Source organism: Limanda limanda, chromosome 21, assembly GCF_963576545.1.
Source record: "Limanda limanda chromosome 21, fLimLim1.1, whole genome shotgun sequence".
In the NCBI taxonomy this organism is placed as follows: Eukaryota; Metazoa; Chordata; class Actinopteri; order Pleuronectiformes; family Pleuronectidae; genus Limanda; species Limanda limanda.
The window spans coordinates 15,877,301-15,893,174 of NC_083656.1; the positions used below are offsets into that span (position 1 = coordinate 15,877,301).

Here is a 15,874-nt window from a genome sequence, read left to right on the forward strand (position 1 = left end):
CTGTTATGATATCCAGAGGAATTTGCACGCGGGAGGGTGGGGGGGTGGGGGTGTTGATGTAAGCTGTAACTTCCCCATCACTTGATGCACGACATCAGTCATGTCCTTCGGGCTTCCGCTGGGTGTCGATCATGTTGAGAGCTCAAGGGCAAATTTTTCCTGTTTGTTTCTTCTTTTTTGTACCATTCTTTTTCCTTCTACATCTTTATATTCTCTTCCTCTATTTATCTGTTTATATCTTGTTCTTAGCAGAGGTCAATAAGAAGACCAGGAACCCAATGCTCTGGTTAAATGAGATTACCTTCTCCCAAAAGTCCCTGAGTGATGCCTGCTGACATTGCCGCTGACAGAAACACAAGATCAGGGCCACGAGGCAGGGGGGTTGTTGATGAAAGCATCGAACACACACACACACACACACACACACACACACACACACACACACACACACACACACACACACACACACACACACACACACACACACACACACACACACACACACACACACACACACACACACACACACACACACACATACACACACACACACACACACACACACACACACATTTGTATTCTTAGTCACAACGTAGAGATCTCATTTGTATTCCTAACAAGAGAGACATTACAACGTCACAATTTGCGACTTAAGAACACAAAACTACACAACTGGATTTGAGGTGAGAACGGGCATCATATTGTTTATTTGTCCTCTATCATTCGAAGATTTTCTAGTTCAGTTGTCCCTGGAAGCAGCTACAGCTCAGAGCCACACTGTGCAGCTGTATATTCATTATAAAACTGAATTCACAGTTAAGTTTACACCATGGCCATGGAAAACACTTGTGTGTTGGGCAGGTGTCTACCTACGTAAATCATAAATCAGGTCAAACATAGAGCATGTTTACAACTGCTCTAAATCAGTGCTCGCTGTGATACAGCCTATTATGTTGCTCTACTAAATTACTCATTGAGCTACTCAAAGGATCAGGGCTTTTTGTTTTCCTTCGTCTGTCCACAGTATGAAGCATTCCATGAGTCATAGAGACAGATTCTGACAGAAGGTTACATTAGATTACAATATGGTAAAAAGCTCATTTATTAAGCTCCGAGGACCGAGCCAACAAATCCCTGATCACATTTTTCATTCGTGACCTCTCTTGAAGATGACACTGACAAGACATGCAAAGAAGTAGTGAAAAATTGTGTAATTCAAGGAGACAGGTGTTAGCAACGTGAGCTCCTTTCAGTCATGCACTGAACACTTGACAATCCAAAACCCGAAGGAGCTGTATGCAAGAAGAAAAATGTCTGGGTGAGAGCCTGAGTACATTCTCTGTAGTTTCTCCCAGAAGAAAGAAAGAAGAAAAATCTTAAAGAAAACAAATATCTCTGGTGGCACACACGTCGTAGACACAGGTAAAGATATTGGGAGACTTCTGATTCCTGCTGAGTTGCATGTGTGGAAGGAAAATTAAGAGAAAAATCCAGACACAATTGTTTGGACATTCACCAGAGTTCATGTCTGAAAATGGCTATTGTTGGATCATGGAAGTATGAAATAGAACTGTATACTGTGTTTAAACATGGCACACCATTCAGCCCTGTTTCATGTATTGATTTGTGAATCGTTACATGCTCCGAAAAGCGTCTGCCCTCCCCTCCAAACATGAAAGAGAAACTGGGGTGACCTTCAATTGTAATACAAACTCAAAGGGTGTTTAGTTTGTCCCAGTCTGGGCTACAGTAAAAAAAAACATGGCGGCCCCCGTAGAGAGGATCCGTATAAAGGGCCCATTCTCGGGTAAAGACGACAAGAATTTGTACAATGTAGATGAAACATACTAGGATTATTTTATATTCAATTCTGCCAATAGATCCCTTTTACCTTAATCTTACACACTGAGCCTTTAAAGTGATTATTTATGGTAAAACTATTTTTTGGTCCTCTATTTAATTTCAACCTCTCCGTTCTGCCTTTCCTTGAATTAATCCAATCCCTTCTCAACATGTACTCATACCTTCCCCTGCACGGCCGAGCCCACACATTCATGCATATAGCACACCATCACATATGACGCACATTCCCTCTTAGACACATTTTGCAACTAGTATATCTAACTATAAAAGGAGACTTCAAACTTGGCGGAAGTGTTTCTAAGCAGCGAAAGGAGGCGCAGTGTAGTTTCTTGGATGAGCTGTTCTCCAGGCTGCTTCAAATGTCACATTTATACATATTACTTGACGTGTGCAGCATCTGCACAATTTACAGTGTGCCCGCGCCAAGGTTTTATTAAAAGGCAGAACTCAACCACTATATCGATGCAGAGGGGGGGTAGTACTATTCCATGACAGGAATCGATGGTCGAAGGGACAGAACTGATGTTTTTTTGACATATAGCAGAAGTAGGACTAAACAGAAAACAGAATCTGCAGACACTATAACGGAGAAAGATAATTGTTGTGTCCTTATAAACAACTCTGATTATTGAGTTGTTATCATACCGTATCATTCTAATTATGTTTTATTTGTTTTGCTTGTATTTTCCTGTAATCCCATATTTACCCTTTCAAATGTCACTCCACAATTTGATACAATAATATATAAAAGTATTGATTAATGCAGCCTCAACACTGATATTTAATTACCCATTTTACCTTTTGACAAACTGTGACGTCTTTTTTTTTATATTTCCTTTCAACGTTCTGACCTGTGCACTGTAAAAAACAGGATAAAACGCATGACATTTACAATCTAGAAGAACTAGGTGCCGGACCCAGGGCAACGTCGAAGCAAAATTTACAACATACATGGAAAATGTAATAAAGATCATCCACCATACATGAGGCAGACAACACTGGTCAAACCGTATGCAGTTTAATAACCTCTGCTCTGTGTTCTCATCCCAGTTTTTTTAATATGATGCGTGTGTCCCCCTATTTCCTCCTTCCCCGGACAAAAAAAGGTCAAAGACTAATAACAGCTCCATTTCTCCATTGCTATCTTCTCATATCAGAGGTACGGGTCGGCCTTTGTTGAAGACAATGCTGGTGACTCTCCGGTGGGTTCCCGGTGATCCGCTGTCTGCTTCACAATAGCATCATCAGCCTGTTTTGTTATGAAGGGACTGCAGCTTTTAGATAGCTTTTGTGATTCAAACTATTCCTGTCCCTGTCTGTGTGTAGAAACGTCCACAAAGAGAGTGTTTGCATTTACGCTTTTTTTAGCCTTCAAAATTATGGTTCAACTCATTTTTAATGTATGACTAACATCTTCTTATGTCTCAATAGAAACTAAATGCAATTGCAATTATTCCTATTATGCTGGAGTGGCCAAGATAAGAAAACAAGCAAATAGAAACCCAAAGAAGTGACGAACCTGGCATGAATTCAATGCTTTGTGAAGTTCCATCACCACGGACAAGTAGCAGACTTTAATGACTGCAGGAGGAGGAGCAGGAGAAAAATAACTCTTTAAACAAGGCAAATCAAGGCAACATATGTATGTCATGGCAAATGAAAGACTCAATGATGAAGCTATTCATTCCTCAGGAGCTTTTCAATGGACTTTGAGGGCAGCAGGTTAAAGAGTACCCCTTCAAGAAAAACATGATTTCAAACCACAATCACTCCAATCTTCTGAGGATTCTCTCAAACAAAGAACATACTCTGCATATTCATAAAGTGTAGCAGTAAAATGTCAAAACAGTAAAGTACAAACATCCACTACCGTTTCTGGCACATTATACTCACACACATTTACAAATTCTGCTCTTTAACAAAACCTTTAAAATGAGAAAGCTTTTGCTAGAGAGCTAGTGGTTTGACCATGGAGTCATTGCAGTCTCCTGCACATAGCCGGTCATAGAATTTAAAGGGCTTCTCACAAAATAGTCATTGCCTTGGATGGTGCTACACTATATGTGTCTGCTTTGCCTTTTTTGTTGCATCATCCCGACTTAAACGTCAAAATTTGAACCTCTAATGTCATCTTGTGCTTTAATGTCCTCGGCACTTTGAATACCGAGCTCTGGTTCAGTTTTCTCATAAGTTTACGGGGAGAAAGGGACATTCAAATGAAAGACTACTGCCATGGATGGTAGCGTAGTTGTATTTGGAGGGGTCAAATCCCAGTAGTCCTTTTAATAACATTTTAGGCTGGTTCTGGGACTAGGTAGAGCTGAGAACTGTGAGTTAATTTCATTAGTTGTTTACCAGGTCTGGATCTCTAAATGTATTTCAAATACTTAATGCTTTCCAGCAGTGGGTTGCAGGTCGCACTAATACGAAATATCAGATTAGCATAATTATCCTCTCAAATAATCAAGCTGGTCTCCAATTGCACTAGGAAGAGTGCATACTAAGGCCCAGCAGTCCCCTTAAATTCAATCAAGCCACACCAAATTACACACACTTGTATATCAGCCCTCTTAATATGCCTGATGTACCCATATCACAGTGTTAAAGAAAGGGTCATTTTTTCATCAATTGCACTTTTGTCCAGATGTGTACATAACATTTAATGGGTTCTTTATTGGCCCATTTCCCAATAATAATCATAATCAAGAAAAAGCGGTTCAGTCATTTTTAATTACTCAAACACGCCAACATAAGTGAAAACATAACCTACCCAGGCTAAGGTTATCAAAAATAGTTCTAACTTAAATTACTCTGATAATTATGTTTATGATGATGATCATGATAGTAGCAAAAATGAACAACACCCTGGACATGAAGTATCAGGCTAGCAGCAAGTGATCCTGTTGTCTGGCACATGAAATAAACTGGAAAGCAGTTCTGAAGCCAGCAAGTAGAGAGGAGAGCTGGTATCAGCAGCAGCCGAGTCGAGCATGTGGGTTTTTATGGGTTTGTAAAATTAAATGTTGTCATCACTGAGCGTACGCAGCTACAGTGAAGCCCGGAGGGGAAAACATGTATCAGTCATGTGCTGCACTGCGATCCTCAGCTTAGCCATTGTACTAAATCCAAAAGATTTGATTAGGTGAAAAAAGCAAAGATGACTGTAAGAAATTCAACTAATAGTCTTTTTAACTATAGCAAATAATTAAATGATGGGAGAGTAGGGCTGCATGATATGAGGAAAACATGTGATATTCGTTAACGTTGTTGAATGTTGCAATAACGATAAGACTTGAGACAGATAAACAAATGCTAAAGTACACAGTGTTTGAGTCTTTCTGCTTTGGGCTCGCATTATTTCCATTCCAACAACAGGGTTTTATTAAAAAAAATTCCAACTGGTGTACGCAGCTCCACAGCCCGAGGGAGAGGCCGCCCAGCCACAGCATCACCAAGTCCGGGGCAGACACCTAGCAAACATGCACAGTTACACTAAGTCCGCTCACAGTGATCATTTGGGGTCTTTTGCTACATGTTTGGAACGTAAAAAAGTCTGCTCCTCTCTGTGTCTCTGTCATTCACGCTCTCCACTGCCAACCAAATCGAGCCAAACCATTTCCACTGAACAATTTTGTCAGGAGGTGGAGGCGGAAGGAAATTCAAGGGAAGCAGCTCGTAATTCTCTTTGCAGGAAAAACCCTGGACAGTCAATGATATATCTTTCATTTATTTTCAAGGGCAGCAGGACTCCATCTGATTGGCCAAATATATTGATATGCAGAGCGTGAATGCATGGGACGTGGAACACCCATAATCAATGTTCAAGCTGTCTTTAGCGAAACGTATATGATGATATCGCAATGATGGTCAATTTTAAATATATTGTGCAGCTTTAATGGAGAGGGCGGCTAAGACCACAGAACATAGACATAGTTTGTTAGTGTGGAAGCCAGTAGGGTGGTGAGTGACCTTAATGAGTCTCTGTGCAGCCCCTGATCGTAGCCCTAAGCTCGGATAAACAATCCCAGAGGTCATTAGCCAGCACCCCAGACAGACTAATGCGTGTTTAACATTTAACTTGTCTGGCTATTCTCTCAGCTATAGATTTGCTGTGTCTCTGCATGTGTAACACTGACTGATTTATAGAGCAGGTGATCTTTTATTCCCCTTTTTAAGACAAATTTAAGCCAAAATATTCAGTTTTACAACGGAGTATTAGGGCCATGTTGAAGAAAAGTAAATTTATTTCGAGAATAAAGTTGTAATTTGATGAGGAAAGAGTGAGAATTTTCATAGTCGTATCAACATGAAGTCTCAATTTATTAAAAGGAAACTCATAGTCCCACAAGAATAAAGTCTTAATTGAGAAAAAGAGAACAAATAACAATGCTAAATGTCTTAATACTATTCTCATAATATTGTGAATTTTTTCATCACATTCTGAGATATCAGATCTCAATCTCTATTTCTTTCTCTTTGAGGGTCTAATACTGCACTGTAATGTTTCCTGTAATAATAACTAATGATACCCACTTGTCTGAGCACACAAATTAGTGTTACTTCTCTGTCATTTGTTTTTAATTTGAACAGCCACCAAAAAGCATAACTCAATAATGCTGAAATGATGCAATATGAAATAGCTCACTGGAAGTTCCCTTTAGAGTGAGATGTACTAAAATAACACTAGTTTCCATAAATAAACAACATTACGCTAACACTCTTATTGGGAGTGGGTAGGAGCAGATGGATTGAAGTGCTGAGGAGCAAAGGGAGCCAAAGTAATGAGATTAAATGTAATTAAGAAAGCAGTGGGAATGTTGGATATATTTTATTATTGTACATTCAGTCGGGTTTGGCATTGAATAAATATGATTGCAGTTTTTCGACAGCCACAGAAGTATAAATCTTGTAACTGTAAAACACTCCTGAGCATTACATAGTGCGGTTTTTACCAAACCCTCAGTACCATGACATGCTTTAGATAGTCTCAACAGTGTCGTACAATATCAGCATTTCATCTCCTACATGCTTCAGCAGTGGTTTTTTTAAAAAGAAAACCTTAAATCCAGCATGTAGATAGAGGTTTACAGGTAAAAACATTATTTGAATCACTTGCAAAAAATAGATTTTTCTTCAATTTGCATTTTCCTATTATCTTAAGATCAACATATGTAAAATATCTGGGATTTTTTAACTCAAGTCACGTGGTCTGCTGGTAGAGGAAACATACAGACGCCCAGACAGAGGGTCAACAGGCAACTTGGAAAGGCTGTGAGCTGAAGGCTGGTCAATTTAAAAGTGTCGCCTTCATCTGGGATTCATCTTGACATTATACAGCTTTATCTTCGAGTGCATTGAGGAGAGCAAGTCAAGAACAGAGACAATGGTGACACCTATTGGACAAGTTTGAGCACTACATTCAAAACGTTGTCAATTAAGTGCAAAAAATAAAATAATGTTACCACGATTAAGGTATTGTCATGCACGCTGTTAATAATGCTACAGAGGTTTTTCTTTTGTTCAGTAAATAAATAAATAAATGTCATCATGACTATAAACATGACAGGTTAGGTAGTCTAACTAATATAGTTAAAATACATATCCAGCAGTTGATACAAGAAGAACAACAAACAAAACATATCACAGGTGTTAGATAACCTGTGAAATCAATATAAAACTTCAAGAGTGTGGAGTTAATATTTCCAGTTTGATGATCAAAAGAGACATGTCAGCAAAAGTGAATATAAATCTGATTACACAACAATTATCGTAATCAACAAAGTGCCAGTCTGTTACAGCATGCTATTTCAACAACTACTCACTCTACTATACAGCCATGTAGATATCTGTGGTATGAATCAGGGTTGTGAGGCATATTATGACTCACAATATCACTCTTCATTGATATTAGAAGTGCAGTATTCAGTGCAGGACTCATTAAGGGCAGGAGAGAATAAATAACGCTTGTTAAACACATAAGTCTGTATCGACTCTGCTACAATGTGAATATCCTTCTTAAAAATATTCTATAAATAAATTGATATATTCTATATACTATCATGCTGATGAAGGAACACAGTAGAATCATGACTTTATCGGATTACACTTGATCTGATCTGTTAATGAATGACTCAAACTCAGTGCAACTTAAGAAAACACAAGAACACAACATGCAGAAATGTGGTGCAAGTAGCACACATGAAATGGGTGTGTTGCCAGGGGACACAACAAAAAGTGGTGAACCCAGCTGGGTCACATTTGCTGTGAAATGTTTGACTTATTTAAGATATTAAAATTAGCCACTCCTAAAAACACACATAAAATAAGCTAAAATTTAAATGTGAAAGTTCTCTGTAGCTGGGCTCATCACTGTTTGTGTAGACTAGAAAACATTCACCTATCGGGGTGTGTGCCAATTGCAGCATTTCTGTGTTTGGTTGTCGATTGGCAGTTTGTTTTGTTGTGTGTTAGCCACATATTTATATATTTGGTTGCGTTGTGTGTAAGCTACATGTTTGTATAGTTGGTTGTGTTGTGTGTAAGCCACGTTTGTATATTTGGTTATGTTGGGGGTTAGTCACATGTTTGGTTTGTTGTGTGTTTGCCACATGTTTGTATATTTGGTTGTGTTGTGTGTAAGCCACATGTTTGTATATTTGGTTGTGTCGTGTGTAAGCCACATGTTTGTATATTTGGTTGTGTTGTTTGTGAGCCACATGTTTGTATATTTGGTTGTGTTGTGTGTAAGCCACATGTTTGTATATTTGGTTGTGTTGTGTGTAAGCCACATGTTTGTATAGTTGGTTGTGTTGTGTGTTAGCCACATGTTTGTATATTTGGTTGTGTTGTGTGTTAGCCACATGTTTGTATATTTGGTTGTGTTGTGTGTTAGCCACATGTTTGTATATTTGGTTGTGTTGTGTGTAAGCCACATGTTCGTATATTTGGTTGTGTTGTGTGTAAGCCACATGTTTGTATAGTTGGTTGTGTTGTGTGTGAGCCACATGTTTGTATATTTGGTTGTGTGTGTATTTGACGCATTTTCTGTATTTTCAATAGTACGCACCTAATGACGCCAAACCTATCAAGTGCATTAAGTGGCTACAACAGGCACTGTCTGATTCATTTCCATTTCTACCGGAACATTCAAATTGATGTCTCCATTCTTATGGGCGGGCTCAGGATCTTGCATGATGTCAGTGAAGGAGCAGGCTGCACCCAGCTTGTAGTGAGTCTCAACGGGCCTCTCCACCTGCCTCTTTGACCTCTCTTTCTTCGACTTCTTCCTTCCCTGAAAATCTGCAGTGATCTCCGCCAACGTCTTGCCTTTCGTCTCCGGTAAGGTGAGCCCCAGAAACACAGCGGACACCACGCACACGACCAGGAAAGGCAGGAAGCAGTAGTTCCCCAGGTATTTGACGATGAAGGGGAACAGCATTCCCACCAAGAACAGACTGATCCACATGAACGAGCCGGCGATCATGTACGCTGCCGGGCGAGCCGCCTGGTCGAAGATCTCAGCTGGCAGGATGCCCGTCACCCCTGCCGGGCCCAGGCCGAAGCTGAGGATGTAAGCAAACACGCACACCATGCTGAGGTAGGACATCCCCACCACTCCTTGGCTCTGGAGGATGAGAGCGATGGTGAAGACTACGGACCAGAAGGACATGAGACAGTACCCTCCAACAAGAAGGTACCTGCGACCCACACGTTCAATCAGAAGGTTACTCAGTATAGAAGCAGATAGCTCAGATGCGCCGGTGCCGATGGTGATATACTGGATCTTCTGCGGAGGGATCCCTGCTGCCAGAAAGATATAGTAAGCATAGAAGTAGATTGAGTCATTTCCACAGAGCATCATGGCACTACTGGCGCCCATGATTGTTCGGAGCTGGGATCGCAGGTCAGGATCCTTGAACAGGGACCAGGGGGATCTGGCAACCGCGGATCCAGATTTCGAAGATGTTGATTGTTGCTGCTGCTGCTCCTGCTCCTCAAGCAGCTCCTCGATCTCCAGGACCGGAGGCTCCCCGCCGCGGAGTTTCCCAAGAGCCTTGAGGCACGCTTCTCGGTCTCCCCGGTCAATCAGTAGGTATCTGGGGCTTTCCGGAAACCAGGGTAGGGTGAGCAGCTGGATCAACCCCGGCAAAGCGTTACTAGCAAGCAAGTAGGGCCAAAGAGGCTGAGAGCCCAGGATCTCAGTGAGTCCCACAACCTGACCCAAGAAAATCCCAAATGCAGTGAAAACAGCGGAGGAAAAGGCCACGGCGCCCCTGAGGTGTTTCGGGGCGCTCTCCCCAAAATACATCGGCTGGATGTTCATGCTCACACCCGAGTTCAACCCCACCAGGAATCGGGCGATGATGATCATCTCGAACGACCTCGCCGCCTTGCACGTCAGCACGAGCACGGTGCCGGCGAACAGGAAGACGTTGTTCAGGAGCAGCGACTTCTTCCTTCCAAAGTGGACGGCCATGGGCCCTGCCAGCAGAGCGCCTACCAGACCCCCCAGGGAGAAGAAGGACACGATCAGAGTCCACACCAGGGTCACCTGAGGGACGTCCAGGCCTTTGCCCCAACGCTCCATGTAGGTCTCATTGATGAAGCTCTGGATGTAGCTGGTGGGAGAGTTGATGATGGAGATGTTGTAGCCGTACTGGAAGGTGCCTCCAATGGCCGCAGAGCACACAGTCAAGGCAAGGATCTTGGTACTTCCTGCAGGTGGGCTGGTTTCCTCTGGCTCAGAGTCACCTGAGGAGTTCATCTTCACGCCGGGCAGCTTTGCCTGAACATAGACCAACCTGATGCCTCGTCTGTCCGGATCCTTCAGCCCCTCGGTCCCTTATAAGGACGGCAGTTAACTTGTGATGGCTACAGGTTAAAATGTAACTACACTGCAGGATAGCACATGTCACTCTCTGACAGCGTTTCCTCTGTGGTTGTGTTAATATGTCATTTCGTTCCTGTTGTCGGTTTGGTTTGAATGAAACAATGCGAGTCCTCGGTGTTTCCCGTCAGGCACATTCACAACACCAATCTCCGCAAGGTCTGGCTCACACAGTGAATCCAAATGAATGAAAAAGGTCTGAGACTAACACTGTAGAGCTGAAGTTTCACTTAACACTCATTATGGAACTTCTAAGCAGAGATATCAGAGATAGATAAATGGGGAAATGAAAAGAAAACACCCTGAAAGACTTTACAGAGGGAATACATATCCCTTTAGTTCATCTGCAGCTGCCCGCCTACGTTGAGACCTTTGATTGGTCTAACGCAAACTGACGCGTTACGTCATCTGTGTGCGACTAACAGTGTCGCAAGCAAGCTGTAAAATGTAAGTGAACGCTGTCATTTATATTGGTATTTATTTCTTGTTCTCGTGTTTGACCGGGAAATAACACAACGGAAAGGTTAAGGTGAAAAAATATAGTTAAACACATAGTTTGGGCTTCAACAACGTAAACCTGACGTCAGACAGAACACAGCCTATCGAAGTTAGCTCGCTGGCTAATGCTAACATGGAGTGTTGTGTTTAGCGGAATACCGTCAAGACGTCTATTGTATATTCCGCTGTGATGCGCAGCTGAAAAGAGCGTGTAGACATTACGTACGTGTAGATCAGCAACTTAATAAAATTATAAACATGTCTAAATAAATTAAGAGTTTATTTTATTTCCGGTGCAACGTTATTTAATCTCATCCTAAATCTAATTCTGAGCTGTTAATTCCTGCTTTGTATGATTCAGATTTATCTCCAAATAAGATTGATTTATCATTTTGTAATTATTTAGAGAAGTCTGTATGTGTGTACAGACCATGTTATTACTGTTGTTTTTATGACATGTTCAGCTCTTAGATTACAGTCTTCTTACTCTTATTCCTTGTAATCACACCCGTGTTGTATGATTAAAAACAAATGGTGTGCAGACATGTCTTTCTAATCAAATTGCAACAATGTGGCGTTGTATTTGTTTCACAGTGTGTATAAAACATGCAGATGTATTTGCATTATTGTCCCTGTAAATGGAAAGTAACTTTTTATGCTTTTACTGTTTGCAAACACCAGCCACTATAGGGCATTGGTGATATGGGCAAAAAATTATAGTAAGATACAACATTTTCAACACTGCTTATTGTCACAATAAACGTCACATTGTTTTCCATTTGAAGTTTGAAACAAAGATTTGGCTCCTGAGTGAAGGTCGTGGTTTTGAACTCAAGACAAATACTTGATTAAAAAAAACTGCGAAATATATTACCAATCCGACGTAGATCAACTATGTGTTGTAGCTCCTCACTGTGCTTAAATAATGTACAAGCAATACACCGATAATTATTTGACTTTTTTACAGTGCTTGTTGAAAATAAGTGTTTAGTGCAAGCAGCTATTTATTGTTTTGTTACCCAGCCGTGCTTGTGATATAACTTCTTGTGTATTCTAAATTCTGAACAGCTCAGTTTCAGCAATGCCTCAAAGCTTGACTCATTTGTTCTCTTCTCCTTCAATAGGGCGCCGTCTCCAACCAAGAGGAAGGAGGATGACAAGATTAAACCGCTCAGTAAGGAGAAGTCAGTATCCACCAAAGAAGGGGCTGACAAAAACCGCAGCCGTGAGAAGAACCGTACACGGCGCAGTGCTTCCAGTGGGAGCAGCAGGTCAGAGGCCCGTTTACAACATAAGTGTTTATATAATTTTCATTCATTTTTCTTTATGTGAGCTGATTTGTTTTTCCTTATTTCCTTCCATCAGCAGCTCAGGTTCCAGCTCCTCCAGTGGCTCCAGCTCCTCGGGCTCGTCCAGCTCCCGCTCCTCATCCTCCTCCTCCTCCTCGCCAAGCCCCAGCCGCCAGCGCCACAACAACAGACGGCGCTCACGCTCTAAGTATGAAATGAGTCATGCCGAAAAATAGTTTGATGATCTCTTAATATTTATTGAATTCCGTCTGAGTCTCGTACTGCTGCACACATAACTGCTTTTGCTGGTAAAAAGCTAAAGTAGATTTACTCAAGTGCTATACTTAAGTCCAGGTTTTACGTACTTGCATTTTAGTTTCCACTCCATGCTACTCTATACTGGACTCTGCTACATTACAGAGGTATAATAAAGCTCAATAAAAAATGAGCTGCCCCTTTTCTAGCTGCAACATTAAACTGTTGCATACAGGATTGCATGAACACATTAATACTTTCAACTTTGATTCTTAGGAACATTTGATAGCAAATATTTTTGTATTTTTGGAATAATTTAAATGATCGCTCGTATTTTATTTGCAAAATATTGTAAAGAATATTGCGTCTCTTGCTCAAGTAAATTGTCTCAGCCCATTTTTGATCTCTGATAAACGAATTGTAAACATCACTGTAGGTCAAAATCTGCTAAAAAGGACGACAGGGACCGACGCCGTAGAAGTCCCACGCCCAAACCCACCAAGGTTTTCCTGGGCCGGCTGACCAGAAACATCATTAAGGTAAATACCATCATAACAAGCTACTGACCCGTGGGACTCTGCTGTGAATTCAGATGCTGCTACTGCTGTTAAGTTACAGTGCTTGACTTAATAGCTTCAGTCTGTGGATCAGAAATTGCTATATTTTTGTGATTGATATAGGAATTTGTGCCTGTGAGGGAAAAAAAGAAACACATGTAAATGTTTGCAACAAAGCACAAATAAATTTCATATCTTATTTATAGGCTATGCTAGAATCAAAGAAAATGTGGAACATATATCGATCAGTTTTCACCGTTGTTAGAAAATTGTTGATGGTGCAGATTTTGAGCACCAAGTCTTGAATAGAACCAAATACATTTTCCTGAAGACAGTGTTTTAATTTGGTATTAAATGTTTCCTCTTTGCAAAGATTCCTGTTACAACATGTTTTTGTATTTGTGTGCATACAGTTTTTAAACCACGCTGTCGGATTCAGAGTCAATGTTCTCTCTTCCCTGGTTTTGAGGGGAAAGCACAGTAAATAAAACACTAAACAAAGAAAGGTGTGACACATCCAGTGCACAACACAATATAACGCATGGTCGAGTTTTAAAAAACCCTTTGCGCTGTAAATTGTTCAGATGCTGCTCTCCTCTAGTAGTGTAGTTTCACCTTCTTTGTTCTTCTCAAAAAGCAGATGTTTGAAGCTGTTCATGTCGAGAAACAGAGATTCCCCTATTTGGACCTAGATTCCTCCACGTAGACTAGATCTACCTTCCTCTGCTTGAATTCACATTACTAGCAGTCGGGGTTGGTGCAGCAGGGCGAGGCAGGAAGCAACATATTAATTCTGCTGCAGATTTCATGTGTTTTTCGCAGCACATCGGCGTCTGCTTTAATCGTTCAATTCTTGTTTGAAGGCAGCTTATATGTAGTTGGTGGGGCAAATGTCCAAATGTCCTAATCTCTGTTGTTGAAGGAACACATCCAGGAGATTTTCTCCACCTATGGAAAGATCAAGATGATCGACATGCCCGTGAACCGCACCCACCCTCACCTGTACAAAGGCTACGCTTACGTGGAGTTTGAGATGCCAGACGATGCGGAGAAGGCCCTGAAACACATGGACGGAGGTGAGAGGAAGCAGCGGCACATGTTGACAAAGTGGAGCTGACACCAGTGTGGCTCTCGTGTAAACTAACGTCTAGAAAACTAAGTCCATGTGATGATTTCCCCGGTATTTTTGATTTCCTCCAGGTCAGATTGACGGTCAGGAGATCACAGTCTCAGCAGTGCTGACTCCCACAGTGCGCATGCCGCCTCGCAGGATGTCCCCCCCCCGCCGGATGCCTCCCCCGCCCCCAATGTGGCGTCGCACCCCCCCTCGGATGAGGCGAAGGTGAGCAGCACGCGACGAGTCCTGCTGCTTGATTCGGGAACCGTTTTTCGTTTTACCACAGCTGAAGCATTTCCAACTCCAAACTAACTTTCTCGCTCTTCTAGGTCTCGGTCTCCACGGCGACGCTCTCCCGTCAGGCGCAGGTCTCGATCCCCCGGCCGCCGCCGTCACCGCTCCCGTTCCAGCTCTAACTCCTCGCGCTAATGATTGGCAAACCCCCGCCTGGATCTGTTCATCTACCGTGTCGTTAAGATCAGTGTGTCCAAGTAAATATGAGAGGCAAAGATTCTTATGGTTAACTGTTATAAACAATGTATGATGAGTGTGGACGTTAAAAATCTATAATATCTCACTTGGTGGATTGTTTCAAACTGTTTTGAAACACTGGAACATGTTCTGTGTTAAAAGACTTCTTTGAGGAGTTCTGAAGCTAAATGCTCTTACATAATCCACGATTGGAGAATATGAAGTACTCGGCAATTTTCAGGAGTTCAAAATGTGATTAAAATGTTTTATTAAATTTACTTATAGATAAACACATACACTAATACCAATATAACATTGGCAATGAATTAATATTGCTGATATCGGTATAGCTCTACTTTGAGGTAGGGTCCTAATGTTTTTCTGAAACAATTGAAATCTTCTTCACGTCCTACTAGCCAGACATAAATTTAGTTTTCTGTATTGGTGGACATTTTCACTCAGGATATTTGGTTTCTAGAACATGCATAAAAAGAGGGACAGGTAACAGATCAGACTAATGATTACACGATACTGTTTTAATGTCAATCGTTCTCGGAAATCCCGCCGACAGCCCCCATTAACCCCTCCACTAGGGGTCACTAAACTGTGATTCCCATACTATTCAATCTGTATTAAACTTCCCGTGACGAAATGAGCAGAAGCTGTGACAGTAAATAATTAAAAAAGACCCTAGACTGACTCATATTTTTCCATGGTTGATACAGTGTCAACACAAAGAGGTTGGACGTTAACAGCCTAAAACTGTGTGACACGGTGAACTCTGGATCCAGGCATCTGTGGTTTTAGTTTTTTGTAGAGAGTTGTGTTTAATCGGTGTTGGAGCTGAAGCAATCGTCGTGACAGTGTGTGTGTGTCTCATTTTGTATTGCCTGTTTAATGTATCGGTTAACTTGACAATAAAAGGTCATGGTTTGAA

At 41.4% G+C, this 15,874-nt stretch overlaps 2 protein-coding genes across 3 annotated transcripts; one reads left to right on the forward strand and one right to left on the reverse strand.

Annotated features, from left to right (window-relative positions):
• Window positions 1-8,062: 8,062 nt before the first annotated feature.
• LOC133028078 (solute carrier family 2, facilitated glucose transporter member 11-like) lies at window positions 8,063-10,627 on the reverse strand. The gene has a single exon (XM_061095274.1). It carries the CDS (start codon window positions 10,625-10,627, stop codon window positions 8,957-8,959), a length of 1,671 nt encoding a protein of 556 aa, XP_060951257.1. The 3' UTR covers window positions 8,063-8,956.
• Window positions 10,628-11,157: 530 nt separating this feature from the next.
• Window positions 11,158-15,874, forward strand: LOC133027656 (RNA-binding protein with serine-rich domain 1-like). 2 transcript variants are annotated; one of them, XM_061094727.1, is made up of 7 exons: window positions 11,158-11,197; window positions 12,373-12,519; window positions 12,614-12,745; window positions 13,229-13,331; window positions 14,272-14,425; window positions 14,550-14,691; window positions 14,796-15,874. In XM_061094727.1, coding segments are annotated over exons 1-7 (780 nt in total). In that variant the 5' UTR covers window positions 11,158-11,195; the 3' UTR covers window positions 14,896-15,874. The 2 variants fall into 2 exon arrangements, with proteins under 2 accessions (XP_060950710.1, XP_060950711.1); XM_061094728.1 differs by having other exon boundaries at window positions 12,617-12,745.